The sequence below is a fragment of the Ptychodera flava genome, chromosome 18 (assembly GCF_041260155.1).
Source record: "Ptychodera flava strain L36383 chromosome 18, AS_Pfla_20210202, whole genome shotgun sequence".
Lineage (NCBI taxonomy): Eukaryota > Metazoa > Hemichordata > Enteropneusta > Ptychoderidae > Ptychodera > Ptychodera flava.
The window spans coordinates 33068098-33092144 of NC_091945.1; the positions used below are offsets into that span (position 1 = coordinate 33068098).

The 24047-nt window shown below is 37.8% G+C and overlaps 1 protein-coding gene across 2 annotated transcripts; it reads left to right on the top strand.

Annotated features, from left to right (window-relative positions):
* Positions 1-760: 760 nt before the first annotated feature.
* Positions 761-23449, top strand: LOC139117435 (GATA zinc finger domain-containing protein 1-like). Of its 2 annotated transcripts, none has more exons than XM_070680546.1 (5): positions 761-1188; positions 17317-17653; positions 18342-18401; positions 19900-20080; positions 20619-23449. In XM_070680546.1, the coding sequence occupies exons 2-5, from the start codon at positions 17330-17332 to the stop codon at positions 20807-20809; spliced, it is 756 nt and encodes a 251-aa protein (XP_070536647.1). In that variant the 5' UTR covers positions 761-1188; positions 17317-17329; the 3' UTR covers positions 20810-23449. The 2 variants fall into 2 exon arrangements, with proteins under 2 accessions (XP_070536647.1, XP_070536648.1); XM_070680547.1 differs by lacking the exon at positions 761-1188 and adding an exon at positions 12315-12400.
* The last annotated feature ends 598 nt before the right edge of the window (positions 23450-24047 follow it).

Here is a 24047-nt window from a genome sequence, read left to right on the forward strand (position 1 = left end):
GAATTTCTCGAAAATATTTCTCAGGGCTTGTAACACCCCATACCAAAGTGAGAAATGATAATATTGCACTAATAGATTGGACGTACACGTTGTTTTGGTATTTGACTATGACATATAAATTAATAAGTAACTGTGGTAGTGATTCTGTGAAACTTTCAATGATCCAGAGTCTAAAAAGTGATTCGTCCTCATACTTCAAAGTTAGGTAATTTTCCTGAAATTTGTCCTCGGCCAGGTCATAGGCAACTTTGCCCATTGCTACCGGTCGTTCTGATTCGCGTTGACGTTTTCTCTTTTCTTCGTCGTTGCAGACGTATTCATACCAACGCTTACCGAATTTATAAGCGAGGACAAAGCGACGACAAAGCACTACCGATTGCAACAGAATTACATTAAATACCAGGTGAACTGTATAGTTACACAAAACAGATTGACACTTCCCCGTGGACCAGCGCCTTGTGTCATTTTGATTCGTTTGTGTTTCGTTTATTGCTCTTCCACGCTTTTCGGTCTCGTCGCCTTCTTCTCCGTTGTTACTAGGCCTACGGGTCGTTTCAGGACATCTTTCACTTTGTACCCGGGCACTCACAATCTCTTCATTGGTCACAAACTGTGTACGTTGATTGTAGGGAAATGGCGCGCCGTCAGCATCATCTTCGTCTCTTCGCTCAGAAGTTTTGTCTGGTACTGTGGCCGTTGTCGCTGAAAATGTTCGTGCTCCACTCTTCACACAAACACGACCCGATGTCCCGTGTGACGTAGATTTTGAAGTACAACTGTGTGGTAGACCCGAAGGAACGCTGTCATTGTTACAAGGCGATGCTGTACGTACCTGTAGAAGGGATCCCCCCTCACTTGACCTACGGGACTCGTGTTCTGTCCCATTGTTTAGTCTTCTCCTTATTGAAGTCTGTGTATCATCTGTCTTCCTCTTAATCCGTGATTGTTTCCATTTTTTGACCCCTCCATTGTCGTCTCCAATGGCGATAATATCAATTTCGTAATAATCGGCGAGACCAATCAAACCCGCAGGGAGAACCAGAAACACGATGGCGAGAATGAAAGGTGCCAACCAGCCTTCTTTGTAATATCGTACACACGTCAGCACGTCGAAAACGACGTCCGACAGCACAAGAATGGCAGAAGAGAAGTACCAGACCACGTCGTAGAAAAGCACAACGCTGTACGGTATGCACGCCATGTTGTTTTTGAGTGCAGTTGACAGGCATTATTTATTGTCGGACTATATAAATGAATCATAAAATTAGTTAAGATTAACCTGAATTTTCCACCCATGCCAATCAGGCTGCTTTCACAAACACCTCTGATGGGGGAGCATTGACGGGGGACTTGAAAATATCTAGACTTAGGGTGTGTTGAGGCAGCTGAAAGGATTTGTGGACTTACTCCTAAAGGGGGACTTAAAACAAAATTGTCCCTGATTCAAATGAAATATGTGCTGGCTTGTCTTGACTAATGTTTGGCAACTTTTTAGGTGGTTTTGTTTTGTGTATCCATTACAGTTTCATATTTTACTCCCTGAAGTGTGATGGAAAATCCGGCACAGCCATATGTGTACAGTCGTCGGCAGTGTTATTGTTTGAAATTGACTTCAAGTCCGGACTAGAATTTATTTGAATCAAGTACATTTGTATCAATTGTCACATTTTATGAAAGCACAGATTTAGTTTAGTATTGTAAAAATTATTCATATTATTCAAATTATTCACTTGAAACCACTCAATTCTAATCAAGTGCAATTATATCAATTATCAAACGTCTATAAATGCACAGATATTGCAAGTTTTATATTGGAAATTTTGTTCATAGTTTTCTCATAGACTAGTAACCATGTATAGTGAATCAACATTATTGTTGAAATCCAAAAATACAATTTCTTTGAACACACATGCACTTTTTACCTGCCACTGCAAGCAAAGTACATTCACATGCACTGTCAAACACTATACATGTAGAGATACGGCTTGTTAGCTCACATTTGGTTTTACCAATGTGAGTTTATCGTATAGGCTGAAGTCGATGGCGTCTGTATGTATGTGTGTATGTATGTACAGTATGTCCGTCAACATCAAAAACACGCAAACCGCTGCACGTTTCAGCTTGGTATTTGGTGTGTGGATGCATCCTGGGCTATAGATAGGATTTTGTTCAAATGAAGTCTGCATTGCCAAAATTATGCAAATGAGCTTACAAAATGTGAAAATGGTTAAGAATTAATAACTCAAGAACCGCTTTTTTGATTGCTTTGAAAATTTGTGTGCAAGTACCTTAGGTGAACCTTATACAGTTTTATGAATATTGTGAAGATATCCTTAATTTTGTATTTTTGCTGATTTTTTTGTGATTTTTCTCATTTTCAGTAAAAATTCTTCTTCTCTGAAACCGCCAGCCCAATGGCTCTCAAATTTGAGTTGGATCTTTGCGAGGGTGTTACTCTTCTAATTTGTTGAAATTATGACAAAATTGGGAAAATTGCTATTTTTGTGCAATTTTGTCATTTTTGGTCAAAAAATCTTAGACAGTATTTCCTTTTTAAAACCCCTGGACAGACAGCTTTTATATTTGGTACACAGACGTACAGAGATGACAATAGTTAGATATGTGGAAATTGTCCTGAAATATAAAAAATTGTATTTTTAAGACAATATTGTCATTTTTGGTCAAGAAAACTTTATCTCAACATTACTTGTTTGATAGCTTTGTAATTTGGTATAAAGTCCCGAAAGATGTTATTAGATAAATTTTCTGCTCAAAGTGTTGGGAAACCCCAAAATTTGTATATTTTAGGTACTTTTCTCAGTTTGTGACCGTAAATGACCTACACCAACCCAGGATATGTTGTGAGACAATTTTGAAGGCTGTGAACATAATTTTGTCATATTTGGTACCAATTTGTAGGAAAATTTGATCCAGAAAACAAAGCTGAGGTGATTTTTTTCATTTTGGACCAATTTTTGCAACTTTTCTATGTAAGACATACAAGAACTGATGAGAAATTTGGATCCAGGATAATTCCAGATGTTGTAATCACCGCCCACAGTGGAAGGCATTTCACTATCTGTAACTAACTTAAGTGCTGTTTACATTAGAATGATAACACTCATGGCATTAATTAAAAATCTCTAAGGTTGTAAATGTACTTCCTGTCATTTGGTCTTATGTAATACCAAGGGGTGGAACATTTGATATTCAGGAGGGGGTAGGGTCTAGAAGATCGATGATGCAGCATTACTTTTTTACCAGATCCCTTGTGCATTTTTTGCCCACCCGTACTCCCACCTTTTTTTTTTATCAAGCCTTCTCTGTTTTTCGTTGTTGACATTTGCTTATGTATTTAGGATCTGCTTCTCCCATTGCTATAGAAGTTGATATGCATGTTCCTAAAGATGACCTCCAGTACCTAAGTTGGAGACCTTATTCGCTTTTGTCATTCTTGTTTTTCCTGGTTTAAATATTTCTCGAATGGACCAATTCAAACCGAGTGTGAGCACATAGTGTCCTTGACGGTATTTTTTTTTAATCGGAAAATGTTAATAGTTTGCCCAAGAGACTCACATGTACTATTATTTGATATTCTTTAGACGAAGCACTATATCAGCCACATTTTGCGCATTGTGAGTATATGGGGCATTCGAAAAAATCTCCCCTCCAGACGTATTTATGAACGCAGTCTTGCGAATAACAATCGGCGAACGTGAGAAGCTAATATCGGTTTGCGATTAAAGTCATTTTTATTTCGCTCTTTGACTTGCATATCGAAGTCTAGAACGAAATGAAACTTTCAATTTAACTTTATTATACCTCATATCAATATGTGTACAATATATAAGGGTCGTCCTTTCGGCCCTACTTAAAGGGAGGGTGTCGTCGGAACTGCGCGTGTGCGACTTTCTCGTTTATGCAGCGATGTACCTTTTCAGATCATAAGTTCGTTTATTGTCATGAATGTTCATCGTTTGGGTGAAATATTAATTTACATTGTAAATTAACGAGAATATGATTGTCTGCCTACGCTTTCGGCATATCTCCGTTTACGTTGTTCAGTCTAGTTGACTTCCCTCTAAGCTTGATATATATACAGTCATGCTGACAATGTTGGCATGCTATGTTTACATCGATATGAATCATAATGAGTGTGGACATGCTATAGCTATTACGTAAGGCTGCTTTTTAGCTCACGGGTTCACACACACAACACACGTGAGCTTATGTGGCAGCGATGTCTGTCTGTCCGTCTGTTGGCTCGATATCTCAAAAACGGCTTATCAGATCAGAATCAAATCTGGTACATAGATTCAGTTAGCAAATGGCAAAAACTGATAAGTTTTTGGTGCATGTGGCTTGCTTACATTTTGCTTATTTGCATAATTAATGATTAAAAAAATGGATATACATTGAGAACGGCAGCACACAATTTGATTAGATTTCCTACAAATGTTGATCACACCAGGATATGTCAGCTTTTGAAGGTATTAAGGGGTGACATGAAAGATAATTGCTAATTTGCATATTTAATGAACGTTTCTAATTAAGGATATATATCTTGATTGACCAGACCGAAGTTGACGAAACTTGCTATGTACATTGAAGATACTATGATACAACATTATTCAAAGTTTAAACATTTTTACTTAAGCCTATTCCTAATTTGCATATTTAATGAGCTTTCCTAATTTGGGATATTTTTTCGAATTGACTTGACCAAAGTTGATGAAACTTGTTATCTACATTTAAGATAGTATGGTACAACATTATTCAGGTGCAGCCAACGAACAATGTACTTTTAAAGGGGTCTTTACTATGACAAGATGTATTGTGCATGACAAGTAATGTGAATTGACTAATTTTAAGTCATGAGGGTAATTAATTAGCTGTTCATAATTTGCCCTCCCACTGAAAATTTTTCGACTTACCCTCCCGCACTCAAACTTCATTTTTACCCACTCCCCACTAATTTTTGCCTGTTTCCCCTCCCCACTGTCAATTTTTGAAGGTTCCCTGCCCTGGGGCGAAAAAGCTTGCCGATTTCCCCTGCACTGTAAAAAATTCCCCTCAAATTTTGCATGTTTCCCCGGAAACACCATGGCTGAACTTCCCTGACCCCGTTTTAAAAGTAGCTTCCCCTCTCCTCGTTTTTTGCGAAGCCCTGTCCCCTGACAATCAACCGATATTTCAGCCCTGCCCGACAAAAAAACTAAAATTTTCTCCCATGCAACCTGAAAATATGTCCCCTGCCCACGCAAAATTAAAATTTCCCCTGTTTCGAAAATTGCTCCTGGAATAGCTTTTTTGATGAATAGCTCCGTTGGCTGCACCTGATTATTGAAAGTCGTGAAACATTTTTACATCAGCCAATTCTTAATTTGCATATTTAATGAACTTTCCTAATTAGGGATGTATACCAGGATTTACTTCATCAAAGTTGGTGAAACATGCAATGTACATTGAAGGTACCAAATTAAAACAATATTGAAAGTCATTTCGCATTTTCATGTCAGGTAATTTATAATTTACACATCTGATGAGCTTTCACACTTTGGCATACAGAGCTTAAAGGACTTGACCAAAGGCAATTACACTTGTTATATAAAGTGGTGATACATGACAGCAATCAAAGAAAGTATTTTAATTTCAGCTAATTACATATTTGTATACTTAATGACCTTTAGAATTAATCTGTGGTGAATACTGTTCATGTTGTTGATTATAACAGTTTCAATGAAGTCGCAAACATGTAGCAAAAGTTTAAATTCACACACAACTGCAATATATAATGAAACACGTGAGCATTATCAGTTCATATCTGGTTACAGCAGGTGTATAGAAGAACCTGGAGAAACGTTCATTATACGCCTGCAAACTCATAGTGGATATCTTAAAGTCGCCTTCATTGGAGTGCACATACGGTGCACATCTTTTAGAACCGGAAGACTATATGTATCTTCACTTGAAATGCGAAAATGCGATACGCTTATACGCGCTGCATCAATAACTGTATTTTTTTTTTTGCGATAAGTTCTTATGAAAAGTACTAAGCATTGGTCGCACGCACAGCTCTCTCTCTGTGCACGCTTCAATGACGATTAGAGCCATACGTAACCGTGCTTGAATAGACCTAACTGTGAAAATGAAAAACCAACATGTCACTGGGTTGCATGCATGTGGAAGATCCTATATGTAAATTTACAACATTGTTATTATATAGTCCTGTCTGTTTTCTAAAGCAATTATCTTTTATTACTTTTTGTGAGAATTTATGGACATGTAAGAATACGTTTATGCTGTACCCTTAACACTCGATTTGAGAATTTGACTAATCTAGGGTAGTTTTACAGACTGTCAGTGGGTATTGCAAGCGCGTATTGAAAGTGAAACTCGTTGCGTTTTGACCTGAAACCCTTCCTCCTCTTCTGAACGACATTAAAGTTTAATTTCAAAACAAAATCTGAACAGTGATAGAGAGTCATAAAGACATTGTTTTCGTTGCGTAACGGTGGCACAGAGTGCCAATCGCGTACAAAATTTGGAACTGAACGAGGCCTAAACCTCCTTTCGGTAAACGTGGTGAGTTTCGTTTGTTTCAGTTCCCACCCACACCAACCCACCAGTGAGTGATTGGTAAATAATTTCTTATCTACCAAAAACCAAAGAAAGAATGACGTTATCTGCATCATTCATAAATAGGTAAATTGTTTTGAATAAAAGAATAGCGTCCGCTTAGATATCTTAGGCTAGCTATCGGCTGTGAAACATTTTCTTGAATTATTTTTTCATTTTGGAGTGCAGAGGTTTACATATAGTACCCGACAATTACTGTTAGTTTTGCCCGATTGGACCTATCAGACTTGATTTTAGCAACAGAGAGCAATATTTTTGTTAATCAAAACAAGGTCTTTTTAATCTGTTATGTATATAGTCCATAGTCATCTAATGTTCGTTTTCCTCAATAAATATACTAGTATTCACATACTTATGCAAAGTTTACATGGTGGCCACATTCTTATCAGAATGCTGCAGTGTTGAAAAAAGGAAATGTTCGTTGTGGAAAAGGCAATTCAAAAACATTAATATCGTAATGAAAAATACCGATAACTTGCAAAATGATGGTATGCCGCCACCACGTTCTGAAATATATGGAAAGCATTTGGATTTTACATGCTTCAAAATATTTGTATGGACAGATTGTTGAACAAAAAGTACTTTTCTATTGAGACTTCGATGAGTTACTTTGTCAATACAGGGCTGTTAATTCCCTGCCAGCCAATCCATACATATCGTCCGCTCGCACGGGTCCGTTACTTTCCACTATGGGGAGCATCCTGCTGCCCGCACAAGAGACCTTGGCAAGCGAAGATGATCCATAACCTTCGTTCTACCCACCCACAAATCGTGTAATTTCTAGTAGCGTACACTCATCAACACTGCAGTCTATCTATACCTCTGTATTACAATAGTCTCACTTCTGAACCCATGATTTGCATGTTACACCAGGGGCTGCAAACCAGCTGATTTTGAAAATTGGAAGCAGAGGTCTTCTGATATGTAAATATGCCACTGATACTATATTATCGATATTGAAGAAAATCAAAATTTGGAAGTAAATAGCTGGTTGTAACTTTCCTCGCGTAACCATTAGAACATTTCCCCTACGCAGAGTCCTTGGAAAGAATTGCCCCTCAAAACTCAAACCGTTGCCTTTTCGCTTTCGCAAATGGTATTCACGCCAACTCCTCGCCATAGTTCTAAACTTCACTCGCTAAGAACAGAGTCCTACTTACTTCCTGTATGCCCGCTAAGCGAGAGGATGACAATTTTCCCGTTTGGTGTCCCTCGCCTATACTGATACGGAAAAATTGCCTGTCCGCCCGCCCAGAAACGCCGACAAACGGCCTCTTGCGCCAACGGCTTGTGGGTGCTCCTTATATTATTTCCGTTCTACATGTCCTATAAGTCTCTATTCTACACTTGGGGAAACACTTGCCATAGTTTGGTACTTACCCAATGAATGGATTTTGTGCACTTCTATCACAGCGAAGCTAGGGAAAAACAAACAAACAAGCATACATACAAACAAACAAATAAATAAACAGAAAAACAAAAAATGTGTTTGAGAGTGTGAAAGACACAAGCATATTAAAAGATTGAAATGATTGACTGTACAGCTCATACAACATATCAACATGCGAGGGCAGTACCACTACTCACTATACTTCCCATACTATACTAACTATACTTACTGGGAAGTATAATAAGTAGTGGTTCTACCATCGCATTCAGTAAATCATTTAAATCTTTTTTTCAACATGCTGTTTTCTTTTACACGCGCACACACACACACACACACACACACACATTATATATATATATATATATATATATATATATATATATATATATATATATATATATATAAACGTACGTATGTGTATACATTTGTTTGTTTATTTGTTTTTTCATGTTTGTTGTTATTTATTCAACGTTCTATGATTGTGTTTGTTTGTTTGTTCATCTATTTGTTTCTGTTTGTATATTATTATTTATTATGTATTTGTATGCTTATTTGTATGTTTGTTTACTTTTTTGTTTTTGTTTGTTTATTTGTTTATTTGTTTTTTGTATGCTTGATTGTTTGTTTTTCCCTGGCTTCCCGGTGCTTTTATTTGCGTTTTGTGGTAACTTCCTTTCTAAAATGTAAAGCAACAAAACAAAATCAGAGCTGCAAGCAGCGTTTGCGGGGCCCAAGCGGTTGCCGTGATTGAAAGTTCTTGCACTGATGATACTATATGGAAATCTTGAGCTTGTGTGAATGGTCTTTGCAGTGGAGAAGATTTTTAAAGATTAAATCGGTATTTTCTTTTTGAAATCCGATATGGCAACAAGGTCACGTGACCACACGTAATTTTATTAGCTAATTTCAAAGGGCACTAAACATGCTTGCTATACAAAACAATTACATTTGAACAGACTCCTAGATCATGAGTAGCAGCCATTTCATGGTTCTTGAAAAATCAAATATGGCCGCCAAGTCAAGTGAATATAAATCACAAATTCAAGGGCAATGTCCACTGCCTCTCATTGACCCTGAACGTTGTTCCAATTTCGAGAAAGTTTCATCAAGCAGTTTTGGAGAATAACATGGACAAAAAAATGCAGAAGAAGAAGAAAAACGTAGAACTCGAGTATTAACAATAGGGGCCTCGCCAATATGGGCTAGGGCCCATACTAGTAAATATTGATCGCCTACAAAAACAATAGGGTCCCGGCCCATAGGCTTGGGCCCCTAAAATGGCTTTCAACCGACTAGAAATGACAAATCCCTGAAATACAGTCAAAGAGAACCAATTCAGAAAAATATTTCCGTCATTAATAATATAGTATAGTATAGTATGTATATGTACCTTTATAATTACTTGCAAATATTGTGGATGAAAACTGCACGTGCGCAGTACTGCCAAATACAAGCGTTTCAAATCAAATTTTATCAGAATGATACAATATTGCAAATGAAACGAAACAAAGGCACCCTATGTCATGGTTACGAAACTGGTAAATTAGACCCAACACACAAGATCTCTGTAACTTTAACATATTTATTGCCACATCGTCAGTTATCAGTACTAAGTGCCTTTTCTACGTTTTCCGAACTGATGAACGAGCCATTTATAGTAATCGGTCTTTCAAAATATTACATGTAGTTTGGTGACTTGTGTCAGCTTTATATTGTATTGTCCTGATGACGTATGACTTGTTTCTCTGGACTTGTTTTTATCCGCCACCAAGTATAATTTATTTCGTTCATCCGAACCTTGACCCGGAAAACATCACACGGGGAACATTTTGTAAACAAAACATATCTATGAGCACTGGTCAATGAAATGTAAATAACAAATTTGCATTGTATAGTCACAGACAAATATAGAAACAGTTTCTATATTTTTCTGTGGTATAGTCAATGGAAACAAACAAAAGAGCGTTCTCTTTCATCGCCTTTAATGTTTTTCCCTCAAAGCATGGTAGCCTTCATTTCTCACGATTGTTCTTGGGCGATCCCATGAGAAATTGGAGAGAGCAATGTGTACTTCTTTTCCACGATTATCGATGAAATCATAAAAACAGTCAGTTTTTCGAACAAGTCTCTTCTGGTCAGACGTATTTGAAATCTCAATCCACTCGTCATCACTCCCACGTACAGTGGAGTTGCCGTGTTCGTGAATGTCGCCAGGACGAGCACAGAAAACTGTGTCATCACTGAAGTAAAAACTATATCCATCCAACGGTGTCAGTCTCTGATCTACGTATACATGATCTTGTGCTACAGGTATCAACGTCTGTTCGTCATTTTTGTACACATAACAGTTCCTTCGAGTTGGCAGATTTTTGCAAACAATTACATCCTTCGGCTTTCGGTGTACATATGGTCTCAAACAACACTGAAATACAGTAAGTAATGGGTGAGAGTCCACGATGTAGGCGTGCGATTTGTGTATGATTGCGTAGTACATAACCATTATGAAGACGCCCAGCAAGGTAAAGCCAACCACGACGATCATTACGAGAGAGTCAAAATATTCGTCAACAGTTTTGCCAGTGCAGTACCACGAGAGAACCAAAACGATATTCTCGACGACGAATAAGATGTAATATAACAGCATATCGAACCGAATTCGCTTTTTGTTGCTCACATGAAAGTACAGAAAAATACAAGAGATGCTGTTTGTGACCAGCCGGAGATAGCGAATATCTTTAAGGATACCACGGTATAGTTTGTAGTACAGTAACCGACCGAAGAGAATCATCCAGTGCACAGCAATGACTATGATAATGTAGAACTGGAACGCGATGGTGAAATACACAAAAGCTAGCGATCTTGCAGCCAACAAAAAACCTTTGTACATGAAGATGAAGAATATCTGCAATGCATCCGTACGAGTGTTAGGATCTCTACCTTCAAAAATGACTTGAATTCCTCGAAAATATTTCTCAGGGCTTGTTACACCCCATACCAAAGTGAGAAATGATAATATTGCGCTAATAGATTGGACATACGCGTTGTTCTGGTATTTGACTAGAACATATAAATTAATAAGTAACTGTGGTAGTGATTCTGTGAAACTTTCAATGATCCAGAGTCTAAAAAGTGATTCATCCTCATACTTTAAGGCTAGGTAATTTTCCTGAAATTTGTCCTCGGCCAGGTCATAGGCAACTTTGCCCATTGCTACCGGTCGTTCTGATCCGCGTTGAAGTTTTCTCTTGTCTTCGTCGTTGCAGACGTATTGATACCAACGCTTACCGAATTTATAAGCGAGGACAAAGCGACGACAAATCACAGCCAATTGCATCATAATAATATTAATTACTAGCTGTACTGAGTAATTACACAAAACAAATTGACACTTCTCCGTGGACTTGCTTGTGTCGTTTTGATTCGTTGTTTCAACTCTTGGAGTTTCGTCGGCTGCCATTTCTACTGTTTTTTCAGTGTCCTTCTTCCCTTCTTCGTTGCTGTTACAAATGGTTTCGGAACACTTTTCATGCTCATTAATATTGCTTATTTGTACTGTTTCACTAGCACTCGCGCTTGCATTACAAGTTTTATCATAGACATTTTGTGCGTCCATGGTTTTACTGATCTCATCAAACTGAGTACTTCGATAGTACTCAAATGGCCTACCGTCGTTCCTATCGTCAATACCGTCTTGGTCACGTATCTCCGACGGCTGGCGGTCGCAGCCATATCCATCAGGACTAATACGCCCAGCAGATTTGTCCGGTACATCAGGTACAATGATGTTACTTGCACGGGACTCATTTTGGTAAAACTCAAGATCTTCCGCATTACCGGTACCATTCCTGTCACCTCGGCGACTGTTTCCAACGGTCTGACGGTCTTTCGGGCCAGAGGAAGCAATATCTATCCTCTCAGCGTCGACAGAATTTAACGTAGCTTTTGAAGTACAACTACATGGTAGCCCTGAAGGAACGCTATCCCGTTGGTAACGAGGCGATGATGTTTGTACCTGTAGTAGGAGCGATTCCCCCTCACTCAACCTACGGGACTCACGTTCCGTCTCACACGTATGTGCAGCTCTGTCTTCTTCCCTTGCTTTCGAATTCTTTCTCTTAACCCGTGATTGTTTCCATTTTTTGATCCCTTCCTCGTCGTCTCCAATGGCGATGATATCAATTTCGTAAAAATCGGCGACACCAATCAAAACCGCAGGGAGAACCAGAAACACTATGGCGAGAATGAAAGGCGTCAACCAGCCTTCTTTGTAGTATCGTACACACGTCAGCACATCGAAAACGACGTCCGACAGCACAAGAATGGCAGAAGAGAAGTACCAGACCACGTCGTAGAAAAGCACAACGCTGTACGGTATGCACGCCATGTTGTTTTTTAAGTGCAGCTGACAGGCACTATTTATTGTCGGACTATATGAATCATAAATTGAGTTAAAGATTAACCCGAATTTTCCACCCACTTACGAATAACAATCTGCGAACGTGAGAAGCTAATATTGGTTTGCAATTAAAGTCAATTTTATTTCGCTCTTTGAATCGGGTAACGAATTTTCCGGATCCGACGAAATTAAAGTTCAATTAAACTTTATTATACATATCAGTATGTGCAATAAGGGTCGTTCTTTCAGCTGTATCTATATGAGCACGTACTGTGATGTTTTGACGTATCTTTACAAATATGTACATTTTTAGACCATTACGTTTGTTGTCATGTATGCGCATCGTTTTGGTGAAATATGAATTTACATGAACAAGAATATTGTTTGCCTACGCTTTCGGAATACCTCGGTTTACGTTGTTGACTTCCCTCTAAAGCTTAGCATATACAGTCATGCTGACAACGTTGGCATGCTATGTTTACATCTATATGAATCATAACGAGTGTAGACATGCTATAGCTATGACGTGAGATTACTGTTTGCAGCAGGTATAGACACATATGATGAATGGATCAAAAGCTACGGGTGACCAAAAAATGTTTACTCTAAAATATATAAAACTTGTGGTGAACGTCTTCAAGTCGCTTTCATGGGAGTAGACCCATAGTACATAACATTCAATACTGGACCACTATCTTGAAATGCGCAAATGCAGTACGCTTATACGCGCTTCATCAAGGACTTTATTTTTTTCAAGCTCTTTATATCAGTATATAACACGCACTAAGCATTGTCGCAAGCCACAGCTGTCTCTTTGCACGCTTCAATAACGATTAGAGTAACCATGCTTCAATAGACCTAACAGTGAAAACGAACAACCATCATGTCACAGGGTTGCGTGCATATGCAAGAATCCTATCTGTCCAATTACTATATTGTTGTAATGTAGTCCTGTCTGCCTTTAAAGCTATTATCTTTTACTACGTTTCGTAAGAATTTAATGAACATGTACGGCTGCGTCATTGAGTCATTTTAGTGTTGTTTTACAGACAGTGGGCAATGAAAGCGCGCATTGAAAACGAAACTCGTTCGGAATCCGTTGATATGAAACCCCTTCCTCCTTTCCTGAGCGAATTAAAGTTTAATTCAAAACAAAATCTGCACAGTGATAGAGTATCACAAAGACATTGTTTTCGTGGCGTAACGGTGGCACAGACTACAAATCGCGTTCAAAAAATGGGAATTGAGCGAGGCCTAAAACTCCCCCCTCCCGGTAAACGCGATGAGCTTCGTTTGTTTCAGCCCCCCCCCCCACCTCCAAGGAAGTGATTTGTAAAGGATTTGTTGTAAACCAAAGAATATAGAAAATATGACGTCATTCCCATCGGGGTGAATGGGGTTTCTTGTTTTGAATAAAAGAATAGCTTCCGCTTTGATATTTGAGGCTAGCTATCGGTTGTCAAACATTTGCTTGTAGTAGCCTACAATCAATTTACTGTATTGGCGCCAAACGGACCGATCAAGACAGCGATAATTTTCCGATCGTTGCGTACTCGGTGTGTAACTCGTTCTACAGAGAGATCGAGTACATTGTCGCTTGCGCAATTTTAAAAAGACATGTTGTTTGATTTTAATATACAACAATAATTCTAGCGTAGGTTGATAGTAGACTGAAAGAATCAGTCGTAGGTCGCAGAGCGCCGGAACGCCCGCACACGACTGAATCTTTCAGTCTAAGGTTGGTTGGTTAATTAGCAGAAAGCACGCCAAAAAAAGGACAAAACAGCGTCCACAGAACGTATTCTGAAACTTAAAATAGCCAGGAAGAAAATGCAATAAATTTGGTTCAAATTGGTTCAAGAAAGAAAACCGCGCCGGTTTTCCTTTGCAGAAATTCAAACTCTATGTAGCATTTTTCAACGTTTTGGTCAACCTGGATTGCTATTAGCAAATATCAAATAGGTATACTAGACCTATAAGTTGAATGTTAGCAATATGCCCTATTAGCTAAGCGGCTACGTGTCCGTGACGCGCAAAAAAGGTGTTTTGCATCTATTGCACATCACATGTATGGCGCCGATTGAACCTTCTCCTTTGCCTTGTCCGTTTGATCCTCTACGAAATTAAGAATGCATTTGATTAAAAATGGTTTATCTGAGGATTTCCAGTTGCGAGCCTGAGCATGACGATTTGCCCAACTGTTAAAAGGGCGACTTAAAATTTACTTTCTTTCCATATAGACATCAAGTTGTCTCTCCCTTGCAACGTCCTTGAGTTCAATCAATCGTTCGGCTCTCGGCTGTAGGTAAATTCATCCAGTTCATACTCTATTCTATGGCACTTGCAACACTGGCATCGTCGGTATTTTAGACAAAACATTGACCAGACATTCTAGGAGTGGGGTAAGAAAAGGCGAAGAACAATAAGAGGGGGGAAGGATTGTGATGATAGTAGGATGTTGGTGATAGTGATGACAGGATGACAGTGGTGGTAGTGCTAGTGCTATTGGAGTTAATGGTGGTTGCGATGCTGTTGCTTTTTGTACGCTTGTTTTTTTCGGTGACGATAGCAGTAGCCTAGTATTGGTCGTAATAAACTGATCGTGCACTTTTTTCACTAACTGTTATAGTAGTATAAGTTACAAGGACTGACTCCGTACTGTTTCGTTTTCTACTCAGTAATTACTGAAACATTGATGGAGACTGATACTGTACTTCATTATTTGTTGTTTTTGCATAGACCCTCAGTAGTTGCTTACTTCAAACCATGGGCCTAAATTGGTATGTTTACTTTAAAACATGAATTTTAGTGTTGTATCCGCTAAAGTAATGTTCATGAATTTATGTCACTTTCCAAGAACTAATATCTCATTTGAAAGAATTTCATATATGGATAGAATATCATATATGGATAGCTAGACAGATTTTTTGCTCACACCATGCCAGGGTCATCCGTACCATTTATTGTAGTGAACACATTTATGCATTAAACCTAAGAGATGTATGTGTATGTACAATATAACATGTTTATTGCGCAACAACACACTTAAGAAGTGTGGTAAGGCAAAAATACCTTTACAGTTCAACATTACAAGGATTAACAAACACTGGTTGTAGCTGCTGCTGGGGGAGAAAGTGAAGTACTTGAAATATACTTAACAAGGCGTAATTTATCTGACTGACTAAAGATGTAAATGAACTTCTCTTTCTGGTCTAAGTCAACGAAACCAGGACTGCACATAGTTATTGAAGAAAATAACATCTCTCTGTAAGTGCTATATTTTGGACAGATCATTACATAATGGAATTCATCCTCTACTGAAGATTTACAATACCTACAAAATCTCTCATTTGCAGGGACTTTTGGAATTGATCTCCGACCTAATTCAATTTGTAAGTTGTGATCAGAGATTCGAAGTTTTGTAAGCCACTTCCTATAAGTAAAATTTCTTATATCCACTAAATAATTTTCAAAGTGAAAAGAAGTTTTAAATTCTCTATATGTTCTGAGTTTATTTTTTCCCGAACCCGTGTTTCGTGAATCATTATGCAAATTTCTGAGCCAAGTCTGATGATAACTCTTACATAAATTATCAACAACAACACTTACTGTGGAATTGATATTACATACGGAAGTACATACATTACTTTCACTGTAAGAATTCAAAATGTTATACACAAAATCAGACCATTTTGAAGTACACTACTACTTAGGTATCTACTTTTTGGATTATTGTGAAAAGGCTTTTAAATTCAGTAAACAACATGTTGAAGATTTCTATTAATTATAAAATTGGAAAATGTAAAAGAGGGGTACCCTAGTTTTTGTTATAACTCTTTCGGAATGAGTAACCATGTAGGCCTGATGAAAACGGGCTTGTTATAGACTAATAGCGCTGTTCACGGTTACAGGTTTGTTACTAAATATAGCTGAACGCGCGCGACATCGGACACGCAGCTTGAAATGCGGACAAATTTTATCAATGTTGCATGCGTGGCTCTTTTTGCAGCTTGTACTCTGAGTCGTGAATATGTTTTTAAGTATTCACTGTTACACTAGCAGTCGCCCACTGAGATGTATTTTCGTCGTTCTTGCATGCGTAATTTTCAAAAGCGTAATCTAAAAATGCGGACAAATATTTATTTTTGCATATTAATGAGAGAACAGTGACGTAAACTGTGAACGGCCCTATTATCTTTGCGATAACGTTTTAATGAAAAACGTAAAAAGGTGTCCTTATCCCATTTTACATTTAAATGTGAGGTTAAAGGAAAACGTTGGGCGCGTTTTGCCGCGGATTAATTCCTCCTCAAGACTAAGTTTTTTATAATGTGACCCTCCCCCGAAGGCAGGTTTGCAAAAAATGTCCCTCCCCAATACCCCTCCCACCTAGACAACTAAAGTGTACACGTATCTATCGCAAACTACAATTGCAATCTACAGTATATTGCGCGCTGGACACGAAATCTGCGAAATGTACTATAATGACGTATCCCATCAATCCGCGCGGCAAAAGGTCAGGTAAATTTGTGAAAAGAGATGGCATTTGACAAGGTTACCTTGGGCGCGGACACAATTTGCGAGAAGCTCCGCTAGAGGGGGTACTCTTACTCTTCAGACTCTTCCGCAAATAGCGTGTTTCCAAAACAAAAACCACTGACGGACAAAAAATAAGTTTCATTTTCAAGAACCAATAATTGCTGTGGTGATAGCTGCTAGCTGGTGTGAAATGGTGTCAATATGTTGGTAAAATAAAACTAAAAGTCCGATAAAGTGATCTTTGAGTCAAGTGTTAACAAACAAACCAACCAAGGTCATAGGTTATTTGCCGCGAAATGTCACATTCATACAAAAGTGCTGGTGCACCTTAAATTTTACCGTGTATTTACAGTAACGAAACCATCATGCCTCTTGGAGTGAAACCATGTTGTGTAACATGTAAAACTACGAACTCTCAGATGTGGAGGCGGAGTGAATCTGGAGAAATCCAGTGTAATTCTTGCTCGTTGAAAAATCATCCTCCAGCCCCAGCGCCAAATGAAAACAACGGTTCCAAACAGGCAGCGAAACCAGTCAACATCGAGACACAGAACAGCGGTCGCACAAGGGAAGGTACAAGGAAATCGTCGAGATCCTCTAGAAGTATCAGGTATAAGCAGATGCTACATTCGGGGAAAAGTCATGCGGCAACCAAAGGGAAAAACAGACGAGTGGTTTTCAAAAGAAATGTAAGTGTAACCACATTTCTTCACGACAAATTTTCTAAAGAACCAGCACTCTTTATTTGAAAAGTGCCAGTTCAGCTTCCATGGACTAGCCTTTGGGGGAAAAAAGGAGACAGGCTATAAAGGCACGCAAGATGAGCAGTCTGTACAGGTGTTCATTATTTCAAACCAGTAACCATTAACCATGACTGTATCATGTGGGGTGTATGTACTGACAGAATCAAGGGGAGTCAAGGCATTGATACACACATGGAACTAATCAATTAGCATCTACAGTGAAACGTAATCAGATAATCCCGAGTCATTCCCAGTCAACAAATAATAATACACAGTTATAGTCAGATTGAGCACCAGAATCTTTAACATGGCAAATTGTTTTACCTTTAATGTGTTATACTAGGGAATGATTTTAAAAAAATGTATTTTTATAACTCAGGGCAAGTATAAGACCCACACATATTGTCAGAATGGCAAGCTGAAAAGTTGCAAAGTGTAACTTTCTAAACTGAAAATTGTATCGTGTAGGCTTGACTTGACTGTATTTCAATCAAACGACTTAATGTACTTGTTTTAATGATGAGATTACAAAACTAGTGTTATGATAAACTTATTGAAAGATTGTCTGCGTATGTAGGGATGGAAGTGTATGAAAGAATTATTATGTTGCACTATTCTTACTTTTCTTTTTTAGCCAATGAAGAGTCCAGAAGCAGTATCAACAGTTATTACTGGTAAAAGTATATTTTATAAGGTATGGGAAATGTAATAAATGATATCATACCAGTCTGGTAGTAATCAATATTGATATCATGCTAATGACATGTCGTTACACATTGTAAAGTGTATCTTTTCCCGCAGTATTCAAAGATGTGTCATGAAAAAGTGCAATGTACTCCACCATCATTTCCCAGCAATCCTACAGCAATGTTTGTGTGTAAAATTTATGTATTGAATCACTTTAACGTTCTAATTTTTTGGTAGTACATCATGTCTCAACTTTTGTTCAAAATTTCCATAGGGGACCTTTAAACCATTCCCTTTTGAAATCAGGAATGGAAATCAAGGGTCATCTTGCAATATTTGGTACACTACACTGCTGGAGACATAAATTAATTACCCAATATTTCCAAACGCTTGAAATTCGAAATGGCCACCTTAATACCTGTGTTAAGTCTATGGTGAAAAAATTAGAGTTTCTATGTTTCATTAAAATAATCCAGTGAAACCTTATATGGGCGAGCTTCAAATAAACCTCCACAAGTGGTAGACCTTTTAAAAAAGTATTGTAAAAGTTTGAAAATCAGATTATCTGTCCCTGAGGTGCATTCTAACTGAGAAACTGCTTCAGATCAATGATGACAATTATAGTTATGATGATTTAGTGTGGAGATATCATAAGCTTTTCAACTTAAAGCCATTTATCTTACTTTTGATATTGACAATTATGTATGAATGTTCCCCAGCAGCACTTACAATGTGAGTGCACTGAATTTTACCCTATCTGAAAAATGTTACATGATATATGATACAATAATATTTGCCATATGATAGTTTAACAAAGATATGATTAGTTTTGTTCTCATTAGGCCAAAAGGAAAAAATAAATTGTTCATGGGAATCGTCGCTTCTACTTTGCCTGATTAGGAAATTTTTTTTATTTCGGCAAATTCATACTTCTGAATTGTTGGATTTCAGTGATTTACTACAGGTGCATGTCAGTTTTATTCTGAGAGCATGTTGAAATACTCAGAATATGTTGTGCAAACACCGACTGCATATGTAATTCGTTATGCTATTGTTGAGAACTATAGTGTTGAATTCAATAACCAGTATCAGTGTATCTTGTCTGAGATATTTCTGGTTAGTCTAAAAGGGGAAAAGATTATTTTGCCTTGTCTGCACTCCGGCAAAAAAGTCTGAGGGACTGCGGTTACATTTGGCCTAAAAAAAAATAAAAACAATTTTTGCTCGCCGCTCCTGAACCTTGGTCCAAAAAATCCAATAAACAAGATTTTTTTTTCTCCGGCCTTACAATAATCATACATTCCAATGTTAATAATGAGATTTGTACCCCTTGTGTTTTTTTCAATTTAACTTGCTATGTACCGTTTCATAGACAACATGATCTTTTATTAAGATGTGTCTTAACCTTTGGTCATTTGCCATCAAACACTGAACTTCAAGAGAGGAATCTTCCTGAACAGTATGTTTTATCGATGTATCATTATTCATCCTTTCTCCTTGTTCAGGGTTTATATTACCAAGTTGGTGACATCGTATCATTCCTTGATGAGGATGGAGGAATATACTATGCTCAGATTAGAGGCTTTATGCAAGACCAGTATTGTGACAAGAGTGCCGTCATCACTTGGCTGCTACCAACCCAAGCCACCACCAAGGACCACTTTGATCCAGCCACCTATATACTAGGTCTGCCTCACTCATTTTCATCCAAAGCTTGCTTGTGTTAAACACTCTCCACCCATTTACCCCTTGACTATATTACTCTTGAAACAGATCCAAGTTTGCAATAAAAAATAACAGGCCACTTCTAACACTTAATGTTTAAAGGGTCAATGACAGTGTAAATAATATATTAAGAAGATTGTATCTATTGTGTATGGAGTGACTGTCATTTGTGGAAAAGCTCATCCAAAGCCATGGTTTGTCACTAGTGTGAGAATATTCTCCCCTTCCCTACGTTGTACTATCGCTATTATTAAAGTTATTTTTGAATCCTCTTTACCATTCCACCTCTGTGTCATCACAATACATATATGCAGTCTTGTCTTCATAGCAGCCTGTCTCTACAGTTGTACTGTTTCATGTCAAGATGGCCCTCCTTAGTGTCAGAGTATGTTGTAGTTGATGTAAAATTCACCCAGCCTAATGCTTATTAAATGTCAGGAAAAGACATTTGAAAGTGTACCTGTAAAGTCAAGACATTTACGATGTATTTCAATTTCAGGTCCTGAGGAAGATTTGCCCAGGAAGATGGAATACATGGAGTTTGTGTGCCATGCACCGTCTGAGTACTACAAGGCCAAAACTGCTCCGTACGATGTCATTCCAACTAGCCATGATGCAGGGTATATATGGACAGGCATTGGCCCATCAAAACCACCGTCTACTGCAGAAATATTCAGTGGCAGTAGATGATTGTTGATGTAATGCACTTTGAACATTAGTCCCAGGCAATGCAACACACCAGTTTATTCATGGTAACATTGGATGTTTGAATCAAGAGTGGCCAATCACCTTCTCCAACTGTGCAGCAAAAATTATTTTGCTTTGCCTGTCTCTGGTATGATGACTCAAGCCAGTGTTGTCATGCAATGTTTCACCTGGAGCTGTAGGGCATCTTCACCACATGGTGGCTACAACCTGAAATAGATTTAACTTTTGCTGAGCAGTTTCCATAAGTTTGCAATATGGCTTGACATCATTTAGAAGAAAACTTATTTTATGATCAAGGTTTTCTGCACTGTCATGTTCACTTTTGTCAGTACACCATTAGCATATCCCACTTTTAATTGTAACAGTGACAAATTAAATAGTTATTTAGAGTTAGTGAAAAAAGTTTCCAATCTATTTACCTTCAATTCTGTGTAAACAGGTCCATAGTCACCATTGATAACAATAGCTTTGGATCAAACTATTGTGGTGAATGTGTTGAATATGGATAAGTGATTAGTGAACAAGGAACTCAAGTTGTTTGCAGTACAGAGGAACACTGAAATGAAAATCTAAATCACACTGGTTATCAGGAATCTGAAATTTGTCAGTATTTGGTTGTTCAATTTCTGTTATGCATCACTGGAACAGAAGAATTATGCTGAATTTCAGTGGTGTTTTGAATTATGGAAATCAATATAGTCTTGAGTCATTCAATGATCACAATGTAGACTTACATTTTATCAAATTAGGCCAAAGAAATTGAACTCTTTGTTTTGCATCTTTGTATTTGTAAGCTTTTGGAGGTTTTCATGAGGGAAAAAAGTACTTGAATAAGACTTACTGAATAGCTTTTCTGCCTACAAATCTTTGTTTACAAATATTGCAAAATGCATTTAAAAAATCCACATGCTTGCAGAATATCTCATTATAGTGTAATTATGAAAGTAAAATACAAGTATCTGCTTTGGTTTTTGAATGGGCACTTATGTTTCATGGAAAAATCCTAACTCTAAAAATTGTGTGCTTAAAAATTCTGTTTTTGACCTGCTTTCAAAATTTAGAATGTTTGCAAAATAAAGAAATTAGTTACTCTGGCCTAAGTAATGTGAGGACTAATTGTCACTATGGTGTTACAGCAACCTAATGACCACAAAATGGATTGACTGTGCAATACCTGTCAACTTCTGTTCACACATTGAAAATAACAAGGTTATACCCAAACCCTGGTGCATAGCAGGACTGATGGCTAATATTTCTGAAAACTTGCCAAACATGCCATGGTTGAATTATACGATTTGTAAATTGAATTGCTTAGGTTTCTTTTAAATGCTTCACATAGGATATTGAAGGGAGAAGGTTTTCATCGATAAATGACCTGTAGGAAGTTGTGTTATCATTCATGTCAAATACCGTATTTATCAATGTAAGTACCCATGCTCAAGTGAGTGCCTACCCTCCAACTTTCACTGAAAGTTTCAAATTAAGGTGATGTTTGGGTAAGTGCTCGCCCTGATTTATGGGGGTTGGGGTGGGAAATGAAAAGTTTGAAAACATTGTGTATGAGTTTTGTTTGTTGTACATTTTTAGTTGCATTGAAAGTTTTCTGTTCATATTTGGTGGCCCTTAAAAGGACCATTTGTCATGTGTTTGAGATCAGACAAATTTGACCACCAAGTTTGAACAACATATCATTTGTCACACTTTTTCTGCCTGTCCATTGATGACAATTCATGACAGCAACCATATTTGAACATGTCAGACTGGAGTCTGGGTGAGTACCCATCCCTAATTGCTTCAAGGAAAATTACTGTACATTGCCCAGACCCTGGACACTTATCCAGATAAATACGGTAACAGGCATTAAACCAAGTGTCTGGGACAAAATCATACTGAGTCTTTAAACTAATTTGCTACAAATTACTGAACCTGTGACATGTTCAAAATTGTGTACGATGATCTTCATTATTTTGGCAGCTTGTCAAAACATATACCACCCAAGTGGTTAGCAGTGTACAGTATTTGTTTTAAAAAAGACATCACAGACAACTGAAACCAATAGACAAGCAGCACACTTTACAGCAGAGACAGTGGAGGGAAAAATCATCATCTTTGGTGTATACGTACAGACAATTATTTTGTGAATCTGTTTTCCCTGTTGCCTGTGGCAATGTTACCTTGATACTCGATCGGCCAGAGTGTATGAAGTCTCAGATTTATTTAGGATGTCATGGACATTAACAAATGAAGTAGAGAGCTGAAAAGTAATGACTTGCTTGGATCAAGTCAACAGAGTGACGCAAACACCCAACTGTTTTCATTATTGCCAGTACCATTATCTCTGGGTATTAAGCATTATCTGTCAATTTGTTTATTCATAGGGGCATTGATGTCTGAAGCCATACTTATTGCTTTAAGACTCTCTACAATCTCAAACTCCCAGAGTTTATTCGAGAGATGAAATACATTTATGTAGTGAACTTTGTACATTGCTTTTCTTCTCCTGAAATACTCTGTGGTACTTTTATTTATTCTCAAAGCATTGTTACCATTTGAATGTGGCTTCATCTATTACGAAGAATGGTCCACCGTTTTTTAGAGAATAAAATACATTTGATAGTACAATAGTGTCAGGCTTCCTTTATTTCCATGCAAACCCCAGACTTACCTGGAGTCTGTGCAAAGCCCAGACTTACCTGGAGTCTGTGGTCGTATGTAATATCAAAAGAGTAAATTGAAGGAATAAACTTTAGAGATTGTTGTGTTGATTGTGAGGTGATCTCAAAATTGAAGCAATATACTTTGGCATACTTTCATGTAGATGGTAGGACTTAACTTGCCAGGCAAGAACTTCAGCATATGCCTGAGAAAAGCCAAGTGACTAGTGGGCTAGTCTATGTAAACTCCTGTGTATAGAGCATGTAGTTCTACAAGGACACGATTTATCTACACCAAGTCCTTACATGCAATGTGCATGTGGTTCCACCAAACCGATTACCCCCTGTATTGTGTGATCATTTCCATCTGGAGTATGCTAAGGCACAGTTTCTTGGACTAGGCATGCCCAAATTGAAGGAAAAAAGTAGCTTTTCAACATACATTGTCAGATTTGATTGAAATTTGGACTTGTTGATTTTATTTAATTATAACAGATTCAGTACGAAACATGTTCAAACTGCACCTGACCCAAAAATATATTATTTGAGATTTCTTACAAATATTT

Coding starts and splice junctions, on each gene's coding strand:
- LOC139117435 (XM_070680546.1), top strand. CDS start 17,330: ATGCCTCTTGGAGTGAAACCATGTTGTGTAACATGTAAAACTACGAAC. Junction 17,654..18,341: donor GAGTGGTTTTCAAAAGAAAT/GTAAGTGTAACC, acceptor TTTCTTTTTTAG/CCAATGAAGAGTCCAGAAGC. Junction 18,402..19,899: donor GTAAAAGTATATTTTATAAG/GTATGGGAAATG, acceptor CTCCTTGTTCAG/GGTTTATATTACCAAGTTGG.